The sequence below is a fragment of the Cinclus cinclus genome, chromosome 9 (assembly GCF_963662255.1).
Source record: "Cinclus cinclus chromosome 9, bCinCin1.1, whole genome shotgun sequence".
Lineage (NCBI taxonomy): Eukaryota > Metazoa > Chordata > Aves > Passeriformes > Cinclidae > Cinclus > Cinclus cinclus.
In genome coordinates, this window is record NC_085054.1 from 29,088,593 (window position 1) to 29,112,759 (window position 24,167).

The window sequence follows — 24,167 nt, forward strand, 5'->3', positions numbered from 1 at the left end:
TTGGATCAGTCTGAGATCTTCCCAGGATCACAGACTGAGTCAGTTTGAAAGCCCCACAGCGGGTCATCTGGTCCAACTTCCCTGTTCAAGCAGGGTCATCCCAGAGCACATGGCACAGGACTGCATCCAGACGGTTCTTGAATACAACCCCTGTGGAGGGAGACTCCACAACCTCTTTGGGCAATCTGTTCCAGATCTGTCGTTATTATTCATACTTATTTATATTCCACTCATCTTTTATCGAGTGCAGCTTTTATAAGCTCCGACGCGATTACTTTCATGTTCCGGATGGAAGGTTGCTCTGGTGGAAGTGGATGGCCTCTGGTGCGGAGCTCGGGACAGGAGCCTCCAGCCCCGAGCTGTGCCTGTGGGCTCTCAGGAGCAGAGCTCAGCTGGGCAGAGCGCACGGGTGGCGGGGCTCTCGGAGCGGCACCCGGCCCGGGGCACGGCTCGGCGGGCGCTGTTTGAGGTGCGAGATCTCGCCCCACTAAGCGCGGCCCGGCCGAGCGGGCGCTGCCCTGCTCCGCCTCACGCAGCACTCCGGCCCGGCCCCGCTCCGCCCAGCCCGGCCCGCGGGGGGCGGGCGCTGCCGCCGCCCCTCCCGTGAGCTCATCCCGCCGACGCGCCTGCCCAGCCCAGCCCGGAGGAGCCCGGAGCAGCCCGGGCTGGGCCGCGCGCGGAGCCCGAGGCGAAGGGCTGGGCCTGCCGCTGGGTGAGAGTTCCCTGCTTCGTCCTCTCCTTCCCTCCTCCGCCCCGCGCCCGCCGGGCCGGGGGCTGCGCGGGGTCGGCGGGCGCGGAGCCGCCGGTAAAACTTTGTGGCGGAGAAGCGTGTGCGGGCTTGTCGGGCAGACGCGGGCCGGGGCCGGGGGCAGGGCGGCGGGGGCGCGGCCCGGGGCCAGCGGTGGTGGCCCACGGCTCGGGGGTGGCCGGGGCCGGGCCGGGCCGGGCCGGGCCGGGCCGGGGGAGACGCTGCCCGGGCGGGGCCCGGCCGAGATTTCCGCCTCCCCGGCCCGCGCTGTCACGTTTCGGTGACTGGGGCGGTCTTTATGCCTTTAACAGTAAAGATTTATGGGCAAAGAAAAAAAAAAAAAAAAACGCTGCTTTCTGGAAAAGTTGTTTTCTTGGTGGTGTTTGGTTTTGGTTAAGAGGCAGACGGCCCGGGCAGAGCCGGCGATGCGAGACGGACACGTGCGTGTCTGTGGGCAGCGACCTTGTTTTGACGGCTGGAGCAGAAGGGCCTGCCCTAGTGCTCGTCGGTGTTCCTGCTGGGATCTCAAGCACAAAAGGATAGAACGACAGCTTGATTCGTTTTTAATATGTGAGTTGCTGGCAGTGTATGGTAACTGTATTTTAAGGCAGACTTTCTGAAGCTTTCTGATTTCTTAGTACTTGTTTGCCATAGTCTCATAACGCATATTTGTTGGATAGGGGTCCTGAATTACTGCTTTCAGAAATGGGATGCAACTGGAGATATTTTTGTGTGAGGGTGAGTCCCGTGGGACAGAAGGAGGTCTAGATCCGCTGTGGTGTGATGTGGAGTGTGTCCCTGCCCGGCTCCCTGCTCTGCAGCCCCGGGCCAGGCTGGCAGCAGCACTCCCTGCTCTGCCTCACATGGCGCCTTCTGACCAAGCCAGTGCTGCTGCACCATTTGGGAAGCCAACAGCTGAGGATGTGGGAGGTTTACTTTGGGCTTCTGTGACTGCTGGGTGTAAAAACAGTTGGCAAGAGGTGCATTCACTGGTCTGGAGTATTTTAAATGTTTTATTCATCTAGCCTATTTCAAAGTTTTGCAGGATTATTCAGCATATACAGAAGTCCAATGTTACCGCATATTTTTGATAGCTGTTGCTTAAAAATAGCCTGATACTTAAAAAAAAATGAAAATACCAGGGAATAAGAGAAATAAGTGTGATACCTTAGATCCTAGAAAATTTCCTCCCACCGTTGTTTAATATACAGAGGCCAAAAATGAAGATTTCCCATTTGTTCTGATCTGCTGTTTAAGTGAAAAATGGTAATATACTATTAAATAGTGCCAGTGAACAAGGTAAACACAAGAACTGTTTCTTTTTGCTGCTGCTCGGGTAGTGTATTCAGAGCTTCATTTATGTGGATGCTCTGAAGTGCTGGTTGCCTTGCTTTCTTAGTGTAGCTAACCATTGGAATGTCCAAATGGTGATGAATTATATCTGCTTTAGAGCCAAAACATATTTGGTTCGTGGCCAGATTTGCTCAGCTTCCCATAAGAGTCTGTAGGAAAAAAGACATTTTGTTGTATGACCACAGGCCTGAAGTTGATGCCATGGCAACTTTGTGATCTGAATTATATGTTGGAAGGCAGCTGAGCAATCTTAACAGAGGTGTTTGCTTTTCTTTAGCTGAGCTTCTTCCTCTTATTAAGATTAAACCTTTCTTTGAAGGTGGAAGATTATTTAGCAAGTGTTCTTATATGCACAGGAGTTTGAAAATCCTGATCTGTTATTTGTAATGACACCTGTAAATATCTGTAAACTGTAATTTATATCCTTGATTTTAAAATCAAAGTTTATCTGCAGACATGCTGTTTTGACTAAAAAGTGGTATTTCAGGCTCTGTCAGGAGCTAGATCTTCATGTTTTCCAGAAAAATAGAAAAAGGTCAAGTTATAGTTTTGTGTGTGGGTAAGTCTGAGAAAACTGGGTTAGTTCAAGTCTTTTGGTTGCTTTCAGCTCCCAAGACTTGGTGTGGAGGTTGGAGAGATTTTTTATCACAAAACTGTGGCAATGGGAAACAAATCTCAGCATATGGCCTAACAAATGTGTAAGGTCTTATTTCTTAATAATAGGTTTGTGTGTAGGAAGCACCACTGTTAGAAAACTGACTTCTGAATATTGAAGGCGTAGTGTAACACCAGACTGAAGAAATCCCAGAAGCAACCTCTGAAACATTACATGATCCTCACTGCATTTAGTTAGTTTTGTGTTTAACTTTAGTTTGATATCTTTTTTTTTCTTTTTTTCTTTTTTTTAATATGTGTGTTTCTGTGGAGCCTTAACCTCTCTGATCTTATCCTGAGAGGAAGTAAATAAATGGATCAGTTGCTCATTAAGGCAGAATATCTGTTGTGTGGTCTAATGTTAATATGTCTGTTTGCTCTACTGTCTCCTACTATCCTTTCCTTTCAAAATTCATTGTTTAGCATGACTGAATTAATCCTTCAGTATTCATTGTACTTGAGAAGTTCTGAAAAACTATTTCAGCATGCTTAATTGACTAGATTATTTAGCCAAGTATAAAACTCCAGAGCTCAGGGGATGATCTCTGTGCTGTGTTTGGGCTCTCCACAGACATGTTGTAGTCTCCTGTGGTGTCCATCTCCTGCTCACTGGGGTGCAGGAGAGTCTGAACTGGAGCACAGGTTTTCTTTCACTCAGACAGGGTGCTTTTGGTCACCTTTCATAGCTAAGATGTCCTCTTGCTCCCCCTCCCTGTTTTTCAGCTTCATAAACCTTCAGAGGTTTATCCAGCCTAGTGATTTCAGATTTCTGTGCTGTGTAGGTGATCCATCAGTGTGTAGGCTTTTTTCATCCGTCACTGCCACTCCTGCTTCTTGAAGTCCGTGCATTCTAGTGCGTGTATATGGAATTACTTTAGAAGTCCTGTTTCTCTTCCTGTGTTTCCGGAATTTCGTTTTTGCTCCCCCCCTCTAGAGGAGGCCTGCTAAGACACAGTCTTAATCTGTAAAAGTACTTTGTTACTAGAATATTCAACTTCGCAATATCTCAGCTGCAGTGCTTGGCCTCCGTGTGTTAAGTGTGGAGATAGTCGTGTGCCTGAGGGATGTTCATTAGAGTGTGGGAGCAAAGGGCCGGGCAGCTGAGCCTGTGAGAGTTATTTCTGCACTGCCTGATTGGGAGCGCTGCTGGGACATGGGCTTTGTTTCCTGAGGCATTATCACCAATTCAGTATTTTGCATATTTTCTCCTCTCAGTCTGGAATACTAATTTCTAATGAGGGTGGTGGTTTGAAAGCAGCAGTTGCACTGGCTTTCGGAGTGAGCAGCTGTGCAGATCAGCCAGCTTGGCAGATGTGAGGTGTTCCGTTGGTGTCCCATCCTACAGGACAAGTCCTTGGGAGCTGGCAGAGAATGGTTTGCTCTCAGCCCCGTGGGTGGGTGACACCTCAGCCTGGGATCCTTGCTGTGCTGCAGGAGTGATGGGCAGTGGTGGCAGCAGAGTTCTGCCACAGCCCTTACAGGAATTTAAATGTCTGCAGCCAAATCAAGAGCTGCCTTTGCAGTCTTGATGCTGTTGGAGTTGGTGGCAATGCTCACTGAATTACACCTATCTGAGCTTTTTCTGTAAATACTCTGTGTCTGCAGGTGCAGGGGTTATGGTTTGCAGTGTTTGTGAGGTGACTGACTTGGTGAGGCGCTCTGTGGAGCGCTTCTCAGGCACTTTTGAAATCTAAATGGCTAAAATAATTTTGGGAATGCAGCTGGTCTTGAAGTCATCTAGTTATTCCTCATATGCATTAGGGAATTCAGCTGTATCTAGATGTGTATGAAATTGGAAAACTACACGCAGCTTAGGGTTCTAGTGGTCTTAAATATCTAACTACATAATAAACATGTACAATATATGAAATATATACAAAGTTACAGAACTGCATTTTGAATATTGGAGTGTTTTTTATCAGCTGTCCTTAATTCATGCTGATGCAAGTTAGAACTTGTGAATGATCAATAAATACAGATTTCCTGCATGTTTTAGATTGCTATAATGCAGAGTGGTGTTAAAAGGGGAGAAAACTCCACAGCCTACAGTAGAATTGTTTGCAGTCTCATTTTGCTCTACAGCAGAATTTCCCCCTGATGAGTGATCCAAGGGTTAGTGGAATTTATCACTTTTTTGCTTTTTAGAAAAGGTGCCTGGTGGCCCAGCTCTGTCAGAATGACCCGGTGTCAGGGCTGTGCCAGGTGACAGTGGCACAGAGGTGCCGCAGCTGTGTGGGGCCAGGGGTGATGCCAGAGGCACACGGAGCCTGAGTGCTGAAGCTCCTTGTCCAGGAGTTGTTTCTTACCCTTCTAGCTGCATGTGCCCCAGTGTAGCTCAGACAAATCTGTAATTCAGTATTCAGGAATTAGCATGTTTGCAGCAAAGCCTGCAGACTCTGTCAGGAGCCCCTTTGGCTTGCTTGCAGCCTGGTGAGTGCTCTCATTGCCGTGGCCAGTGCCCTTGGCCTTGCTGGAAGCTCTGCCTGCCCTGTGTCACATACTGTCACATACACCTGAGCAGTGGGTGCTGCTGTCACCTGTGCCTCCGAGGCCCTAAAGTGCATTTTCTGAAGTGTGTAGCATGATAGCATGAGGGGCTGCTGCTTGTTTGCAACATATTTCCTATATCTGATAATTTCCCACTTTGAGACCAAAGGGTTCTGTAAAACGTTTGCTGCGCTAAACTGAAGTTGTGTATATGGTGTAGGCTGATTATTTTGGGTGTTATTTCTGTTTGTTAGTGTTGTTTTGTTGTTGTTGTTGTTTATTGTTGGGGGGGGTGTTGTTTTTGTTTTTTTTTTTTTGGTTTTTTTTTTTTTTGTTTTAAGACTCGGTCTTGGTTAAATTTAGTTCCAGCAGGAGAGAAGCTGGAACTTGTTAGCACACAGGAAATGCCCTGACAGGAGGTTTTTGATGTGTGTGTTTGTGTGTAAATGTGAACTCCGCAGCTCCACGATGGACTCAGGCCTGGGGACCTTTGGGTAAGTCACAGTAATTTTACATCTTTAAATGTTGTCTTAGGTTCTGGTGGAACTTTGCCACATTAAGTATTAAATATGTCTTGTCAAAAGCTGGTAGTTGTAAGTTAAATCCAAAGCTATCACTCTGAAAACAGCAGAGTGTTTAATTGCTGAAAAGACAGTTCAGATTTTATCTGCTTCAGCTTTGTTTTGTCTGGAAAAACACTAGAATTTGTGTAGTCTGAAGATTGTGCCTTTCTCTTTCCAGTCATTTACAATTAAAGTAATCTATGTCTGTATTAGCAGATGTCCTTTCCTTAGGACCTATATTTCTGACCATACTTTAACAATTAAGTATTTGAACAATATCCAAGTAAGAATAAATAGAAGCACAATATGACTTTAGCTTTTTGAAATTTAAATGAGGTGGAAGTTGCTAGAGACTTTAATCTGTGTATTGGGTTTGATTCTTTTTCTGTGTTGCTTGGTTTTTTTGTTGTTGCTTTTAAACAAGAATGACAAAATATAGAATATTCTTACTGTCAGTTTTAGAGGGAGATTGGTTTTGTGTTTTGCACCAGAAATGCCTTTGAATTCAGTTGATTATTTAGATAATATGCTTCAAGGTCTGTTTTACACTGGGCTAAATACCACTGAGGTCGCAAAGGGATTGTTTTTGTTTTAGTAAAGACTGAATTCCTGGATTTTTCTACAAAATTTTCCGTCAATTGAATGTTTGAAGAGGAATATTGCTACCACAAAGTGTGGGCATGGTAAGGTAAAATTTTCAGCACTTGCCAACTACTGATACAGAATGTTTGTGTTCATGCAAGAATTACTTTGAAAAGTTACAAGACAATGTGACAAGTCATAAAGGGAAAAACCTGGCTTTATTCTCACATAAATTACACTTGGCAAAGGTAGAATGGAGTATGGGAACACTGTGCCTTCTAGCATCATGTACTAATCTGTTGTGCAGTTTCAGAATTCAGTGGTGCTGGTATATTCAAAACTCTCGGGATACAGAGCTGGTGTGTATGTTTTTGTTTATTTATTCTCTGTGTAAGCCATTCTTTGTGCCACTGTGGTATGTCACCGGATATTTTCCATGAGTTTGCAATAAGTCACCCAGTGATTGATGGCAGCAGCTTATACAGTATTTTACACTCATTTTGAGGTACTGGGCATAGTTTGAAAGTCTGAGGGGAAAAAAAACCTCAATATTGTTTTCTTTCCCTGAACGAAAACATTGCACTTTGTCCTTAAAAGACAATAAGGAAAGGAGAACAAAAGTGACGTTGAATTATTTTGTTCTGGAGTTCAAAGCTTTGTAAAAGTCTGCATCAGAGGAATATGCTGACTGGTTTGTAAGAGAGGACTTTTCTCTCTTTTTGCTCTTCCCGTGCCCGTGCTGAAGGTTCCTGTGAGGCTCTTGCACCCTATGTGTAGTGTGTGCCCACAGAACTGCCTTGGGTCTTACTGGGGATCTGGGATTCTCCAGAAAGCTCCTTTTGTGTGTCCCACGTCTCTGGCATCCAAGGAATCTCACACTGTCCCTCAGTCTGGCAGAAGCAAGTTTATTTTCTACCTGTTTTCATCGTCTCAGCTAATAGGAAAAACAGGTACTTTTCTTCTCAGTGAGCCTTGCTTGAGCCTTCTTTCTTCAGCCTTCCCCATGAGAAAAACTGAATTTTTTTTCTTTGCAATTTTTCTTCTGTTGGAAGGATTTTGAGCTGAGTGAGTTCTCGTTGGTGTTGCATCTCTTCTCTTTGTATATCGGTGAACTCCACTCAGGTGGTGTGCAGTGGGATTGTAGGCATCTCAGGAGCAGGTTAAGGGGACCCAGTATGTACTGTCTGGGCAAACTTGTAAAGATTTACACAGACTTAAGATTTTAATGAATAATTACTATTTTTTTGTTTAAAATATAAAAGTTTGTATTCCACTAGTAGCCAAATTCTGGCTATGAGGATTTAAATTTATTTTGGATGCTTGCCTGTGGAAGGAATGCTTATGGCATCTGATTTAGAAGCTTTAGTAGTGCTTGGGTGTTTAATTACTGAAAACAGCAGGACAACTGTAAAATTTTAATAAATATGTGCTTGCTGGGTGTTTAACATTTCTGGTAAGAGCATGTAGGATCTTGTCTACACCAGGGATTTATTGCAGAATGGGCGAGGATGTGAATGTGAAGCACTTTACCCCTTGTATAGACAAGCCTTTCATTTTTCCTGAGTGAACTCTGGGATGTTCTGGGTATTCCATGTTCTTGTCCTTAATTTGAGATCTGCAGTGGCTTACAAGGAGTTCCACCTCAAGTGTGTGTCTAGTTCATGTGAACAATCTCCCTGGTGTGGGGTCTGTGTGTGAAGAGAGCCCAGCCATGCCAGGCTGCAGCTGGGGGAGGCCTGGTGTGATCCCCCTGGGGAGGTGCTGCCTGTCAGGAATGTGCACACAGCTGGTATTAATGATATTAATGCTCTAACAAGGGCTCTCAGTGCCTCAGCCTTGTACACTGAAGTGGGAAGTGCTGCAAGGGAAAAGGAGCTGGGAGAACATGGATGTTAGTGTTTCCTTAGAGTTTACACTACAGAAGAATGCCTGAGTCTGGTCCATAAAATAGCACAAGCAGGTAATCAAAAAATGCAAGGTTTGCATTTCATGAGAGAGAGAAAAAGGCACCGTCCTAGGATCTGAGGTGGAAAGCAGGGAGGGTAATAATTGTGTTTTGCCTCATTCCAATGAGGGAGATTTCAGGAAATAGCCAAGCTGATCGAGCAGTTTGTTGTGATTCAGGGGAGTGAGTGTCTTTGCTTCCTCTGTACCTGGTGTGGGATCCTTCTTTTTTGCCATGTCATCTCCTCTAAGCACAGAGAAGATGAATTGAATCTGGCCCAATGCAGCAGGAGCACAGGGCTGACCCAGCTGGCCGTCTTGTAAAGGCCCCACCAGCATGACCTTGAGAAAACTGGGCTTTGTTCCTCCTAGGTGAGATGGAAATAAGTTTGTTCCCTTCCTGCAGGCTGCTGGGAGCTGCCTGTGTTCTGAGATGCTCTAAGGTTGAAGAGGCAGTATATACAGATAGTCAGTGTGCTTTCTGGGTTATGTGACTTAAATGTCTGTTCTTTAGGCATCCTCAAAAACATTAATGTTTAATTCCAAAGTTTGCCAATTTTTTTGTCCACGAAGATATATACCCTTCTTTGTGTGTGTGTGTAGTTGTGCAGTTGTGCTAATGTGTCCTGGACAGTCCAGTATGTTTGAGCTTTCTGTTCCTGCTCATTCTCCCATTATAGGGTCACTTAGCACTTGCTTTTTAAAAAAATTTTTTAGGAGGAAGAGGGTTGCAGGAGGTACTGTCACATTATATTAATTGTTATTAACTGTCTAATCCAAAGCCAGCACAGGGATCCATTTAGTTGTGTTTTCTGACGGAAATAATTTTGCTTTGTATTTTTGATAGAGGTTTCCAAGGTTTTCTTGTCTGACTTGTCCTGACCAGGGGGTGGACCAGATGACCTCCAGAGGTCCTTAACAACCTCAGCCATTCTGTGACTCTGCCCTAATCAAAGTTAAGTCCTAGTGAGTCCTAATGTTTCCTTTCTGTCACTTTGGATATCTCAAACTGTTGTTGCACACATACCATTCCACCTCTAGTAAATAAAGTTAACAATAGTTATCCTAAGGAAGAAAACATCAGCATCCATTTGTCATCGGAGTAGTATATTTTAGAAGCCACATTAAAATCTTCAGAAGTGTTTACTTAATAAAAAATATGTTCATCTCTGCCTGTGAAGCAGGAAGTAATGTATTATTTGTGTACAGATTCTGGATGGAGCTCTGCATTTGATTTCTAGAAAAAGTTAGTGGCTGTGATTCTCAGCCATTTCAAGATCAGGTATTTTATGATTAGGGTTTATAGAAAACATACTGTCCCAGAATTGCTAAGGGTAGCTGACATAGGGAAGAAAAGATTGACACCAAATATGGGTACATGTTCTGGTCTGTGTTTAAACAGAAATCTGTAGTGTTAGGAGAAAACTCTTAGTGAAACAGGAGGAAAATTCCATGAAAAAGCAGAGAATAAAATCCTGAAAATACCTGATAAGAAGAATGAAGAATATAGGAGATTTGGAGCTAGATATGATGAGGAGTTAGAAAGAAGCTTTGAGTTTTATCAGTGTCATATTATCACTCAGAAAACTACAGCTATCTCTATTAGTGTGATGTTTCTTTTAAAAAATAGAATTCTCAGGCACACTAGATTCATTGAAAACCTGCAAAGTAGGTGTCATGATGAAAGAAGTCACCTCTTTTGTTCAGGACATAATTCTGACCTGGTTTGGGGTTTTGTTGGGATTAATTAGTTTTTGTTTTGTTTTGTAAGTCATAACTGAAGAAAGGGAAAACTCTGCAGAAAAAGGTAGATGGCTGTGGTCTTGGCATTTTTTTTGGAGGGTCTCAGCAGAATAGGAATCAAAAAGTCTAAAACACCTCTGCTGTGGCCAGATATTTTTCATACAAGGAAAAGCTGTGAACAGGTAAGGTTTTCAGGTTGTGTTAACTGCTGTTGCTCTTCTTTCCCACTGTAGCCAGACAGGTGATTTCTCTTGTGATTGAGTGATTTTCCATGTGCATGATTGCTGAATCCTTGGGCTTGGTTCAAACAGGGCTTACGACCTTTGAAGTGAATAGTTCTGGCTTGTGAATGCTCTCCATCTGCTTCAGTGAAGATCAGCTTCCTCAGTGCTTCAGGGTAGTAACAAGTAGCTGGGGAGCAGTAAGCTCTGAAATGGTGATAACGAGTCACTTTTGTGGTCTCTGGCACCTGCCCAGGATTTTTGGACAGCAGTCAAGTGAAGCGACCAGCTTTTCCCCTGTGCTGGCAGCCCTCAGGGACGCTGGCCGAAATAATCAGCGATTTGGTAAAAGGGTAATGTAGCAGAAAACTGGGTTATTGCAGGGCAGAATACTTACAGCTCTGGCATCTGAGAAATGAAATCTAGATCCAGACTGGTGGGAAAAAAAAGATACTGCAAAAGCACATTCTAGCAGCTAGCATGATAATGAGGTTTTTATCATGCTTCCTCATCTTTCAGCTCTTATTGTATTTTAATAGTGCTTCAGGGCATAATCCCACTTCAGAAGTGAACAGCAAACTGGAAACCTTGCTGTTCTTTTGCAGTTTCTTTTTAAACCACTGCATAACTTTCACTGGGTCAAGTGAGAGGGAGAAAATGTGAAGTATCTCATAGCTAAGTTTAACAATAATTAGATGATTGAGTGAAGAGCAAATGGCACAAATGTACTACAGCTTGGCAGTATTCTATCTATTTTGTACCTGTATTGACCTTTCTGCATGAGAAACACCTACAAAGAACAAAGACCATAATTGTTTAGGGTATTGTATAAAAGTATTTCAGTAATAACTGTTAAACCTTAGTGGGTCTGGTTAAATATACCCTATTGGAAACAATATATATGCTACTTGGCTGTAGGGACAGACCTCTCCAGTGGATGCTTTATCATTTTCATTCATGCATTTCAATCATCATAGCAGAAATACATCTCACTGGAAGTTGTATCTTAAAAAAAAAAAGTTAAAACACTGTTCTCTTCAAAGGTCTGTTCATTCATGAATTAGTAGTCTCATATTTGGGGATATGTCCTCTGTTTATTACAAAATGCTAGCTATTGGTGGCCCAAGTGTAGTAGTAATTTTAAAGGATTTTTTTACTTGCTGTCTTGATTTGCTATATCAGTAATACCTTGCTCCTTTAAGTATTGTTTTTTGCCGTATATTCCTCTTGTTTGCCAGAAAAGGGAAGTGTTGGACCTTTTCTGTGTGACGCATACAATGACACTCTGAATGTGTTTATAGGCAGTGAAAGCAGTTCTGACTAAATGAAGTTTTCTTTTGAAGCTTAGGATTTTGGGATTCAAATGTTTGAATCTCTGGATTAAAAAATGCAGAATACACTTTTAAAAAGTACAGATTATTTAAAGTATGTGTTTAATAAATCTCACACTGAAAGGGGGCAAATCCTCAAATACTTCTGTGGAGACAGTAGTCTAAGATGTTCTACCCTTTATTTCTTTGCAAATAGATGTTCACTGTTTTTCAGGATGTAAATAAGGAAGCTTGAACACAGCTGTGGGTAGTAATGTAAGGAGTGTAAATGTCAGGCATTCTGGCCATTAGCTCAGGTGCTTCCCTGCCATGTGGGATTAGTTCATTTGCCCTCTGCAGTAGTGAACTCCTATGGGTAGATCTTTGAAAAGAACCCCCTCTGAAAGGTGAGGGAGGTGGAACAAGAGCTGTGAATTATCCTGTTACTGATGTTGGTATCTTCATTAGTAGCTTTGCATGGAAAACATTCCCACACAAGGAAGTTGGTGAGTTTTAAGGAGAGACTTGCAGGCATAGGGGAAATGTGGAGAGGTTTTTCAATCTCTGCTTTTCAGAGGGGATTCCTCAGGTAATGAAGTACTTAGGTTGAGAAATGAACTGTTGTGTGTGCCTGTGCTCCTGACTCTTTCCATTGCCTAAGACCTGTGTTTTATAAAGCTTTTATAAAGAAGCTGATTGTTACAAATTCTAGAATAGAGGGACTTTCTGCCCTTTCCCTCCATGCTCTAAGCAGGAAGCAGTTGTATGGAATGTCTTCTGCATCTGGAGACAAACAATTGAACTGGTGGGAGGACAGCACCCATTTGGAAATGGTCTTGGTGTGAGCTGGGAATCCACCTTTGTCAGCAGCTGACAGCATCTTCAATTCCACCAGCAGAAATGTTCTGTTGGGGTGTTATTATTTGCATTCTGGGGTAACAAGTCCACATCTAATACGCATTTTAAAATGGGAATGATAATTTAAAAATCTTTTAAAAACCCCAGCAAACACCAAACAAGTGGTTTCATGGCAGAATTTAAAAAATGGAATTTAGAAAATGTAAACTAGAGTTGTTTACCAAAGTGAAGAACTTGCAGTAGCTGAAAGGGTTCCTGAAGTCTGAGTCAGGGAGTGATTCTACTTGAGCTTAGCTGTGAGGAGACAAAGTGCGGTGTGCTTAGAAAGACAATGTGCCAGCATTACTGGAAAATATCCTATTCCTACAGTTATCTTTATAACAAAACCAGGTCTAATATCTTGTGCCTGGTTCAAGGCATGAGAAGTTATAAATGCACACTATCACTGTTCACTTTAGTTGGTGTTCTTGAGGTGTGAACTGTGGGTATGAAGAAATACATCACTTGAAGCTGAAAAGGAAGGAAATTAATTTTATTTCCAGGTAGTAGGCACTTTCATATCTGCTCTGAATGTGGTCTGAATAAGCAACCATCTTGCATACTGGTTCTGTTCTGTGTTGGAATAGATGCTTGTAGAACTCCTTGCACAGTAGGGAAATTGGCCTCAATTCCAAGGAGAGAAAATCTAGGATGGAATTGTTCTTGATTCCTTTTGTTTGGTCTCTCATTAACCCTTATCCATATTATACTGTAGAGTTTCAGTTCTATATCAAGCCTTTCTGTTCTGGTAAATAGAAAATTCATAACTTGTTGTATTTGCAAAATAAGAAAGTTGAATATAATATGTGACTTTTCTGGTCTTCCTTTTTTATCCTGCCCCTCTATTCTAGCTATGCATGTAAAATACCTTCCTTAGATTCTGAAATTCATGAACAGCTTCAGGCCCTATCATTGCATAATGCAGGCTTTCTGACATGGTGGGTGGTTTTTGTATGCGTATTTGGATAAATTTATTTTGCTTTGTGTCAAATAAGTAATCATAAATTGCTTCCTTTTAGTGTATTTCATATTTTGGTTAGGTGATCCTGTTTTGGGGATGTGTTTGTGAGCTTTTTCAATTTTCTTGATACTGGAATTGGAGAGGGCTGATTCATTTCCATCCTTGGGGAAGCAGCTAAAAGCGTTGCAGAGCCTGGGTCTGGCAGTGCACAGGGGCAGTGGTGTCAGTGCTGTGTGTGTCCTGTGCCCATGTGTGACACCAGGGACAGCCACCCTCAGCACAGATCCTGTGCTGTCCCTGATTTCTCTTTCTCTGCTTTATTTCATCAAACGAAGAGAATAAATTCCTTTCTGAGGGATCCATAGTATTTGGATGGAAGACTTTTGCTTTTCCTGTTGGTTTCACATGGGGGTTCATGGCAGTCTGTTACATAAGACAGCATAGCCAGTTTACTTTTTTCCCCTTCTTCTTGTTGCATATTCCATACTGTAAGTTTTCTAAAATGAGGTATCTTATGAATTTTTCAATGGAGAAAACAAATGAAATTATGATTCACAGATGCTCCCAGAAAGCTTTTTGAGTAAGAGCTACTCTTCATAATTTCTTTCATTCTGTTTTCCTTGCTCTGTAACTGAAGTTACTTGTATGAAAGAACTGTCTTTCAGGTTTATCAACCCAAATATATTTTTCTTACACTTTATACTGATCTGAGAACTGCAGTTGGTGCTCACTTGTGGTTGACTGTGAAGTGTGCCATGTGGCAGGCAGGAAGCATTGAGGGATGGAGGAGTTTCTTACTCAGGTGCCCTGTGTGCTGTGTGTGGGGACAGAATGGGGGTGGAGCTGTGTCCTGCTGTTATCCCCCTGTACATTGCTGCACTTGGCATTCCCAGCTGGCACCAGGCTTCTGCCACTGCTGCCAGTCAGGCTGCTGAACTCCTGTCAGGAGTTAGAGCTTAATTTTAGTTTATTTTTGCTGGAGTGTCTTACAGCAACTTACTCAGGTTTAGCCCTGTAACTGCAATTGGATGTGGAATGTGGAGAATGCTGCATTATTTTTCTGTACTCAGAAGACAGCAAACTCTTAGTTGCGTAGTTCAAGTATTGAAATGTTCCTTGTGCATCAGTACTTTGCTTAACCAAGTGACACTGTAAGAAACAAATGTGACTACCGGAAAGTTTCTCCTAATTACCTCACTCTTTGAGTTGTATTGATCCTGTCTGTTTTTTGTTTCAACTTGTGTGAATAGACATTGCATTTATTTTTGTTTTTCTCTGTTATCATCTAGGAGCAACATTTAAAATGTTAAAGGCCGTTCTGAAAAAGAGCCGAGAGGGTGGCAGAGGGACCAAGAAAGACCCAGGTATGAATATTACTGTCATGTTTTATACCCAGAGGAGTTGAGCACTGCACACCCAGGAATGTCTCCTGTGGTGCAGCAGTGCCTGTCCCTGGGGGCAGCTCCCTGCCCAGCTGCTGCCTGGGGAGCAGGAGCTGCAGGTGTGGGCCTGCCTGGAAGGCACCTCCAGGGCACTTGCTCTGCATCTCCAGTGAGAGCAGGTGGTCCTGGAAATCCTGAGAGCAGGCTGTGTGTGCTATGCTGCCCTGGTTGTGGTTGTGCAGGTGTTGGTGGCTGCTATGAACTGCCTGCTCTGTGCCAGGCCTGCTGAACTCTTTGCTGCAGTGGCTGGAAAGCTCATGGACCTGAGTGAAAGTTGCCTGTTTTTCAGAGTAACATTTTTAACTTCAGACTGTTAATGTAGACTAATATTTCTGATTTTCAGATGAGTTTGATCCCAAATTATCCATGAGTACATATATGCTCTTGGGCAACATAAGCTTCTTACTCCCAGAGTAAAATACAAATAAATCTGTATGCTTCTTAAATATATAAAGAACGGAGTGTAATAAAGCTGTCGTATCCTTGTTTATTGGAACCTTTAAAACAGCAGTCCTGTTTTCTTTGAAAGCAAGTTATATACATGTCTTGCATTGCACTTTTAAAACTGTACAGTTACACTGAGCCTACAAGGGGAGGGTACTTTCACTGTTCTTTTGCAAAAGCCAGTTCTGAGTTCATCTGGCAGGTAATAGGTTGTTCTTCAGGAAATTTCTGTGGTGTTGTAAGTTTGTGCTCTGCCAGAGTTCCTTTCTAAATGACTGAATGATGGGAGCTATGCTGACTGGAAAAAGCAGACACTATGTCAGGGGTGCACAGAAATGATCACAGAGCAAGACCAAAGACATCCTGTTCATTCTATGTGTGCTGCTGACTTGAAGTCACCATCTGGGGTTGTTTAAACAGACAGGCTAAAGATTCCTGTGGTGAGGCTTTCACTGGTACATTTTTTTGGTAAAATACTAGATGGAAGTTGGTTTTGGCTCAAAAAGAAAATTTGGCTCTTTCGCATGGAGCTCTGACCAGACTTTGATTAAAATCTGAAGCCTGGGAAAACCTTTTTCCTGTATGTCAGAAAGCATGGCTTTTTATTTTAGGAGCTCATGACATCAGTCTGTATTCATGTGTGCAAAAGAAGATTTTTCTCTGTTTTTGCAAATTCAATGCTGCTGTATTTCTGAGCAGCAAGGAAAGATTGTTAGAGCGTGGGAAATTTTTTGGTTTAAGTTTTGGTTTGGTGGATTTGTTTATTTGTTTGGGTTTTTTTGTTTTTTTTTTTTGTTTTTTTTTTTTTTTTTTTTTTTTTAAGCAGAGCTCCGGCATTTAATTATTAATTAGATGTTATGGAAACCAAGTATTGGGAAAAAAATTGGTGAATAATGCCTGACTGGTGAGAGCTTGAGCAAGAAGTTCAGGAAAAGCTTTTTAAAAGAAACTATATAATTTATATAGTGGATTTTAGAGATTTTGGCTTCACATCATCTTCAAATATAAAAAAAATAGTTTAAAGAGAGATATGTGCATTTTGTTCTGTTCTCTGTTGCACCAGGGCTTCCTGTAAAGTTATGTCCAGTTTATTAGCTTTCTCTGTTGTTCTAAAGGACATTGCAATTCTTTTAGCTGTAAGACATTTCTCCACTTTTAGAGAAGATGTGAAGCGAGGCAAAGAACATTAGTCTTTGTAGAGCTTACTTTTCTCACTCATCTTCCTTTCTTAAAGTGAAAGCAGGGAGAAGCTGAGGGGTTTTTTTGATTGTAGAGTTTTCCCACTTCACTGCCCTTTGGATATGGAATTGCAGCAAGAGCTTTAAATTTCCTACTCTCTGAAGAGAGTAGAAATGCACCCCAGCAATGGGAACTGACCAGAAAGGTAACACTGTTGATGTGGCCATGGGCATTCTTGCAGCTGCTGTTGGAGAGAGGAATGCAGTAGTAAGTTCAGGTCCTTCTCTGCTCTGGGGGCACATGGGCCTGATTGTTTGCTTATGAAGTTTTGGAAAAGTTTCCAGGTGTTTCAGAGCTTCCAAATGTGGGAGGAAGGAGACAGCACATCTCAGTAGGGCCACCTTGAACACAAGGAAGACTGCATTGTCTTTTTTGAGTATATTCATGGTTTAGGAGTGATGCTGAGGAGCTGGAAGGTACTAAAAGCTCCGTGGGTCATAATGGGCAGCCCAGCCAGCACAGGAGGGACACTAGGCATGATGCAGCTGTGCCTTGACCATGTGTGATCATTTAGAGTCCAACTGGAAGGGGTTTAGGCTAAACTGCAGCAGCTTCTTCTTGAACTGAAGTAGCCCCAGCTGTCCCATGGGCTGCATGCAAAAATGCCTGGAAGTCTGTGTAATGTAGATCTGAGTGGGATGATTCCTGTTTGAATTGAACTTCCTGTTTGTGTGTTAACTCTGTTTGATGGGTTTTACAGCTGCTGGCCTTGTGGAACTGGTGTGAGTAGGAATGGATTGAAGGCAGGCACAGCTGGAATATTAAAAAGTGTAAAAGGGTTAAAGCACAAAAAGAAATCAGTGCTTTATTTTTAACAGTAGCTTTATATGGATTTTAATACTAGAATTTTTCATTTGCCCTGACATAAAGGCTTAAGAGATGAAGCTGTGCATAACATTTTTGAAATACAGCTGCTGGGAATGTTGATTGTAGGTTTTAATAGATTTTTAAATTCAGTGTTACCTTGAAAAAGAAGGTTGAAAAAGTACTGATGCTTTCAGAGAGAGACTGAAGTGCTTTGCTGAAGATTTGTAGAATGTCTTTGTAGAAATAACATCTGCCTTGATCTAGTGGAAGGCTGTCACGTGGGAATGTCACTTCTGGAAAAATGATGCCTCAGGCAGCACCAAGAGCAGTTATTAGAGATTCATAGTTGAGCTCAGACCCTGCAGTTACTTCACTATAAATTCTACAAACGTTTTGTTAAAATGGGTTTATTTAGATGTGGCTGGGAGGCATTGATAGGTAGGTAGGTAGGTGGCTGTTGTAGAAGTAGATAAAATCTAAATGAAGCAAAATAAGTGTGTTTAAACATGCACCTGTGTAATTATCAATTTGTGCAAACATACATGAACACAGGTGAGAAGAGCTGTGTAGGCAGCAAGTTGTGTAGAACAGCTTTTGCAAGCAAAACTCATGGAAGTTATTTCTGAATGTGGGTTTGAAGATGAAGTGGTTGGTATCCTACTTAGGTAAATAGATGTGCCAAATGAACAACATTTCAAACAAACCCATGTTTTAACCCAGATATACATATTTCTCTGCATCCAGATTTTTTCTGGTGTTCTGCAGCATGAAGAAATCTGTCTTTGCAGCCCTGCAGACATAGTTATTTCCATACAATAGAGAGAACTGTCTGTACGTTGATTTTTCTTTTCTCTTGTCCTTCTTGCATCAGTGATGTGCATACTTGGTAAAGGACAGAACCTGAGGAGGAAAAACCCACTCTGCACGTGTAACCTTGAAGTTACAGAAAGCTATGTGAAGAATGCTTGGAACCAAGAGGAGGGTAAACAGGAAGATTAATTTCTGTGTCCCCAAAAGTAATAGGTGTGTTTACATGTCTCATGTAAAATATACAGCTGGAAACGCTCAGCAGTTACTCCCAGTTTCCCCTTATTTCTCAAGGCTTTTAGTCAGTCTCAGAAGCAAAGTAAAAAGTAGTACTTTCTCCTCTTTGTTACCTTACTGTCATCAAGTAAGTGTTTTCTCTTTAAACTCTTCCAAAGTCTATGAGTCCTCTAGAGTTCCTTGGAGGTGTCTCTGCAGTGGGACTGGCAGAGCTGTCTCACCTTGTGACCTCTGCTGAGGGTGCACATTCTCTTTCCTTGCTCTTTGTCTTTTGCTTTGCTTTCTTAATGCACTTTATTTTCTAGATGTAAGGTAATCTCAGCTCTTTGTCTATTTCTGGCCTGTGTTTCTTTCACCAACCACAGAGTTGTGTGTTTCTTCTCTCTCCTGTGTTTTCATAGTTCAGGTTTACTTTTTGTCCAGTTTATTTCCGTGAGGTTTTTAGCTTGACCTCTGTAACCCCAAGGAGATCTTCTGCCTCTGGCCTCAGCTGAAAGGACCTGTCTGTTTTTATTTTAATATAGCATAGAAATTTTATGTTAGTGACACAGTTCAAGCAATCAGAGCCAGGAGACTTGTACAAGTTCAGGTTCTACCAGGTTACTTGGAAGTCCTGGCTGTGCATATGATGAGGTGATAGTATAGAGCATATGTAGTAAGCTTCAAAATGTAACCGAAAACTACTCCTTAATTATTATCGGTTTAGAAATTCTACAGAGCTTCTTCATTCTTAAATGCTTAAAAATGCTTCAGAGATAAATTTGTAATAGTATTTCCTGTTAGGTTTCTGTACTTCCAGCTGTTTTCCAGTATGTAATTGCATTTGTTTTCTTTAACATGTCCCAAAGTCAGCAACTTGCCTTCATTTGAGAATCTGCTTTTTTTTTTTTTTTTGACTTACTAAGCAAAAGTTCATTCAGTATAAAATACATGTAATGTGTTTTAATTTAAAAAGAAAATAAAATCCTGTATATTGAGTTTCTACAGAACATGCTCATTTATTTCAGATGGCTTTGGAGTAGCATGAGTGTTGTCATTCTGTTGACCCAGTATCAGGCCTGAAGGAACACAAATAATGGCAGTATTGTGCTTAGTTTGCAGTGCTCTTCCTGCACTAAATCCTGTCAGAAGTTGAGCATCAAATGTAGTACATGGTATGCCTGGAAATTTCATTGATGTCAGTAGAAATTCAGTGGGGTAAGTAGTTGGGACTTCCAGCTTCAAGGCTTATTAGATATTAATAGTAGTGGTCAAATAACAAGGGACAGATTATTTTGTCAACAAAAAGATAACGTTTAGAATGTAGCAAGGTAGTGCTTTAAAGGCAGAGAATCTGGAGAAACAAGATGGGTGGTTTTGATTTCTGAAATAAAAGTTATTGAAGTACTTACGGATTTGTATACATCAAACTTCCAGTGATTACCTGCATGTTTAGATTTTTTTTGTTTTAAATTTGGTCTGCAAAAAGGGTCCATATTAATAGACGTTTCTTGTGTCTTGTTTGATTGAGATCTGGTAGATCAGACTTGAATTTTTACGGTACTCTTTGAGATTTAGTTTGCATTTGCATTAGTTTCCTTCCTCTTATATTCAGGTATCTTCATGTAAGTATCTTTGACTGAAATACAAGTGTACAGCCTTTTGAATGTTTGTGCAGACTGGAGGCTTTATTTCTGCATTATATTCCATTGTAGATTGGTGTATCATTAGTTAATTTTGTTTGTCTGCCTTGCCCTTTTGGAGTATTGTATACTGAGCAAGGTGGATGAAATCTCTGAATTCAGAATTTCCTCTTGTATTCACATCATCAGATACAATTAAGCAGTTGAGATTATACTTGGTATTCTTTTTCACATCTAAAATGGCTTTCAAAGGCACGAGCTGTGATCGCTCGTATGAGGTTCCACCACCCCAGTTTTACTTTCCTCCTTTCCTTTCCCAGGCCCCTCCTGCAAGCCTGACATGCAGCACTTGGAATGATAAACAGAAATGTGCTGAAAAATTCACTGTCACTGGCTTTGGAGGATTTTTGTTTGTTTTTTTTTTCATTTGTTTGTTTGGGGTTTTTTATTATTTATTTATTGGTTTTATTGCTAGTGGCAACTAAATTGCTATTCTCAAAAAGAAAAGTGGAGTTGCTGTGCAGAAAAGCCTAATCTTTTCTTAAGAACCAGACCCACTATTTAATCTTTATTTTAAAATTGAGTGTTTTAAGAATTACTTGCCTGTAGCAGTAAAGGTTATATTCTCAGCTGACTGTGGTCATCTAAATGCATGTTTTAACTCCCCTGTCTTGCATTACATCTCACTCAGCATTTCTGGCTAATGCACTCTGAACTGAGATGAGAGCATCAAAGCTTCTAGTAAAATTCTGGAAAACTGAAAGGCCATTAAATAAAATAAGTTTTCTTTTTAAAATCTTAATATGTAAATCCAATTGGCTTTTTCTGTCCAGAAGCTCTGTGATATTAGGCTTTGAATTTTAAGAGCAAAGGGCATTTGTGGTGCATGAGGTACACATTCACTGTCTGGAGCACTGAACTTGGAATGGAATACTTTTACGTTTCAGTTTGACTTTTTGTTGTTACTCTAAAAATATCTTGCAATAGAAGAAGCATTGTTTCATGCTTAAAATATGGAGTTGTTTTTTATTATCTTGCATTGCTTTGCCCTCTTTCAGCTGCTCTTGTCAGTTATTTAAGAGCTTAAGCTTTTATCTGAGCACTGAGTATTTAATGTGGTTAATATCTTTTCAGAAGCTAATTCCAGTTATGTATTCCTTGTACGTATAAGCACCTTCCCTAAAAAAAAATCCTGCCCTTAAAACACATATGCAAATTACTTCAGTGGTCTGAATAACCTCTATTTTTCACTGTTTTATTTAAAAATTGATTGGTTTTTTTTTAAGAGCTACAGGAGAACAATAATATTTTGTGTACGGATAAAGTAATCCAGAGTGCAGAAATAAATGCCAGAAAGTGAGCAAATAATGTCAAGTACAAGCAGAGTTGGCAAAGGTTGGCCATTTGAACCATTTATTCCAATTTTGCCTGGGTCGTTTCCTGCTCAGTGCACTTCACTGCTTCCTTTACTCAGGCTGTAATGTGTTTTCTTCCTATTCCATGCTAGTTTTTCTCTTTTTTTCTGGTCTTCCCAGAGTCTTGAGAGCAAAAGAAATGTTGCTCTCCCCTGATGCGTGTATTTTCCATGGCAGCAGCCTGTGTCCCGTCCCAGAAGGCTTCACTTGGCAGGAATGGTTCTGCAGCTCCTGCTCACTGGTGGTGGTGTGACTGGATTGCCTTGTCCTGACTGGGCAGACTGGGACCTTGCCCTCCTGGATTGCCCTCTCCCAAGCTGGGCTGCCTGTGTGCACAAGCACACGCACACACACTTGGAAACATTTCAGTTTGGGAAGACACGACCCTTCCAGGGCAGGGCTTAGTGTTTTGCAGTAAAAATGAAGTACCTTGTACTCAGCCACTGAGCCATGTTACAGAGTTCTGTGTGCACTTGCCTGTCAGTTCTATTGAAAGAATATCAAACCCACTGGGTTTGGTAATCCTTAAACAGTTTCTTACTGCTTAGACATAGAGATGCCTTGTTCTGGAAGGGGCTTTCCTTGTTCTTACAGCTGTTCTTCTTTTTCCCACATGAGTTTCCTTCTGAACTTGTGGTAGTGTGTTATCACATCACACGTGGTGGTGTCCTTCACTCCGTGGGGCTCACAGGGAGCCTCGGTTAGCAGCAGCATCCTGCACTTCTTTTCTTTTTAAAACATCTAAAGCAGAACTACAGAATTTTAAGATTTCTTCTCTTGTAGCATTATTTTATATCAGATGCTTTTCTTAAGTGGGTTGACAGCCTTGTTTCACTTTAGTAAAAAGGTTAAGGGAGAGACAGACAAAACAGGCCATCCCAGAAGGGCTTGTTGAGAGAATCCATGGAACATAGTTTTCTCTGCAGATGCTCTCAATATCCAGGATCAGAGAGGCTGCATGCTCATTGTTTTAGCTCTCACTGTTATAAAGGTAGTGATCCTATTCCTTCATGGTAAAAAAAGATCTGAATTCCCACATCCGCATCAAACTCAGTTTACAAATATTTTGTTAAAATAGGTGGCATTCTTCTGGTTTCTAAGAAGCTTAGATTGAATGAAGAATTAGGTCCAAGCTTTTTGTGTGTTTTTAAAACTTTTAAGTTGTTTCTGTGGTTACATTGACCACTGAGTAAGAGCCCCGGTGTTAATTGATGCTTATGAAAGGTTTTTGTCCAGAGGCTGCTTGGCAGGGGAAAATGTACGACTCAGAGGTTTTAAAAAAAATGGAAGTGGGGTTTCACAGGACCTTCCCTTATGTGTTTTTTTGACACTGACAAACTTGTGAGAGGTCATCTTCCTTCCACTCCAGAACTGACACAGCCTGTTTTATACTCTGGTAGGTACCAGGCAGTGTCATGTAATTTAAGAGTTTTTGTTCTGGTAGCTAAGATATTTTGAATTACTAACATTTAAGTTAGTAACAAGTAATTTTGGGATTTTGTGTTTGTGTGGTATCTGCTAGTATCTGGGCATTGTAACAAATTGTATTTTGAAAGGTATTTCTCATGCATTTTTCTAGTATTGTTTCCCTAATGTTAAATTGCTGTCTGGGAAGCGTAATCTATTACCATAATCTATCTCACAAGCTTGGTAATTTTGGGTTTTATCTTGTTATGTGTAGAGCCAGGAATGTTATTGGAATTTTCTGTTATTTGGATGAAATGTGGAGATTGGTCATCAGTCCAGTTTACACAAAATAGAGACTGCAGGATTCAAATAAATAAAATGGACAGGATAGATATAGAGACATAGGAAAGGATGATGAGGCTCCTGGTGCGGGCATGGACGCTGCAGTGGGGGCCATGCTCCTGTGGGTCCGTGCCAGGTGCCACAGGCTCAGCTCTGCAGGGCCAGGAGCCCCTGGCTGAGGCAGGGACCCCAGTGTCCCCTCGGGGGCCCTGTCCCCTGTCCCTGTTGAGTGAAGGGAGCCTTGGAGCTAGCCCTGTACCTGTCCCTGTGCCTGTCCCTGCTGAGTGAAGGGAGCCTTGGAGCCAGCCCTGTCCCCTGTCCCTGCTGAGTGAAGGGAGCCTTGGAGCCAGCCCTGTACCTGTCCCTGTGCCTGTCCCTGCTGAGTGAAGGGAGCCTTGGAGCCAGCCCTGTACCTGTCCCTGTGCCTGTCCCTGCTGAGTGAAGGGAGCCTTGGAGCCAGCCCTGTCCCCTGTCCCTGCTGAGTGAAGGGAGCCTTGGAGCCAGCCCTGTGCCTGTCCCTGCTGAGTGAAGGGAGCCTTGGCCTGCAGAAAAGCCCAGGGGCTGTGCTAGCCTCCCACTGGAGCTGCTCTTGTGCCATCAGGGGGTTCTGGGGAAAAGCTGTTGTGTCCTGTGCCTGGGGCAGCCTTCCAGAACTGTGCTCTACATGCTGTGGTGGTTCCCTGCTATTCCTGGTGTGCATGGTTCCTGAGCTCCCGCCTGTGGGTTTGGCCTTGAGTTAACAGCTTTTCAAAAAGGGCCTGGAGGAGCAGGGTGCTGTTCTTCCTTTCTTGGATTATTTGTCTAATAGGTGTCTTCTGTTCCATAGTATCACCATTTCACACTTAACTCAGGAGTTTTCCTGCTTCAGCAGAACACAGTGCTGTTCAAACACATTCCCCATCACTGAGGGTACACCACCCTTAGGCTGAAGCCAACTGGGTT

At 42.1% G+C, this 24,167-nt stretch overlaps 1 protein-coding gene across 1 annotated transcript in view; it reads left to right on the top strand.

The window, feature by feature from the left end:
* Positions 1 to 1,173: 1,173 nt before the first annotated feature.
* The window catches only part of TANC1 (tetratricopeptide repeat, ankyrin repeat and coiled-coil containing 1), a 56,641-nt gene continuing 33,647 nt past the window's right edge, over positions 1,174 to 24,167 (top strand). The window contains exon 1 of the mRNA XM_062498034.1: positions 1,174 to 1,318. Within this exon, the coding sequence (XP_062354018.1) occupies positions 1,174 to 1,318 (145 nt within the window). The remainder of the gene's footprint in view (positions 1,319 to 24,167) is intronic.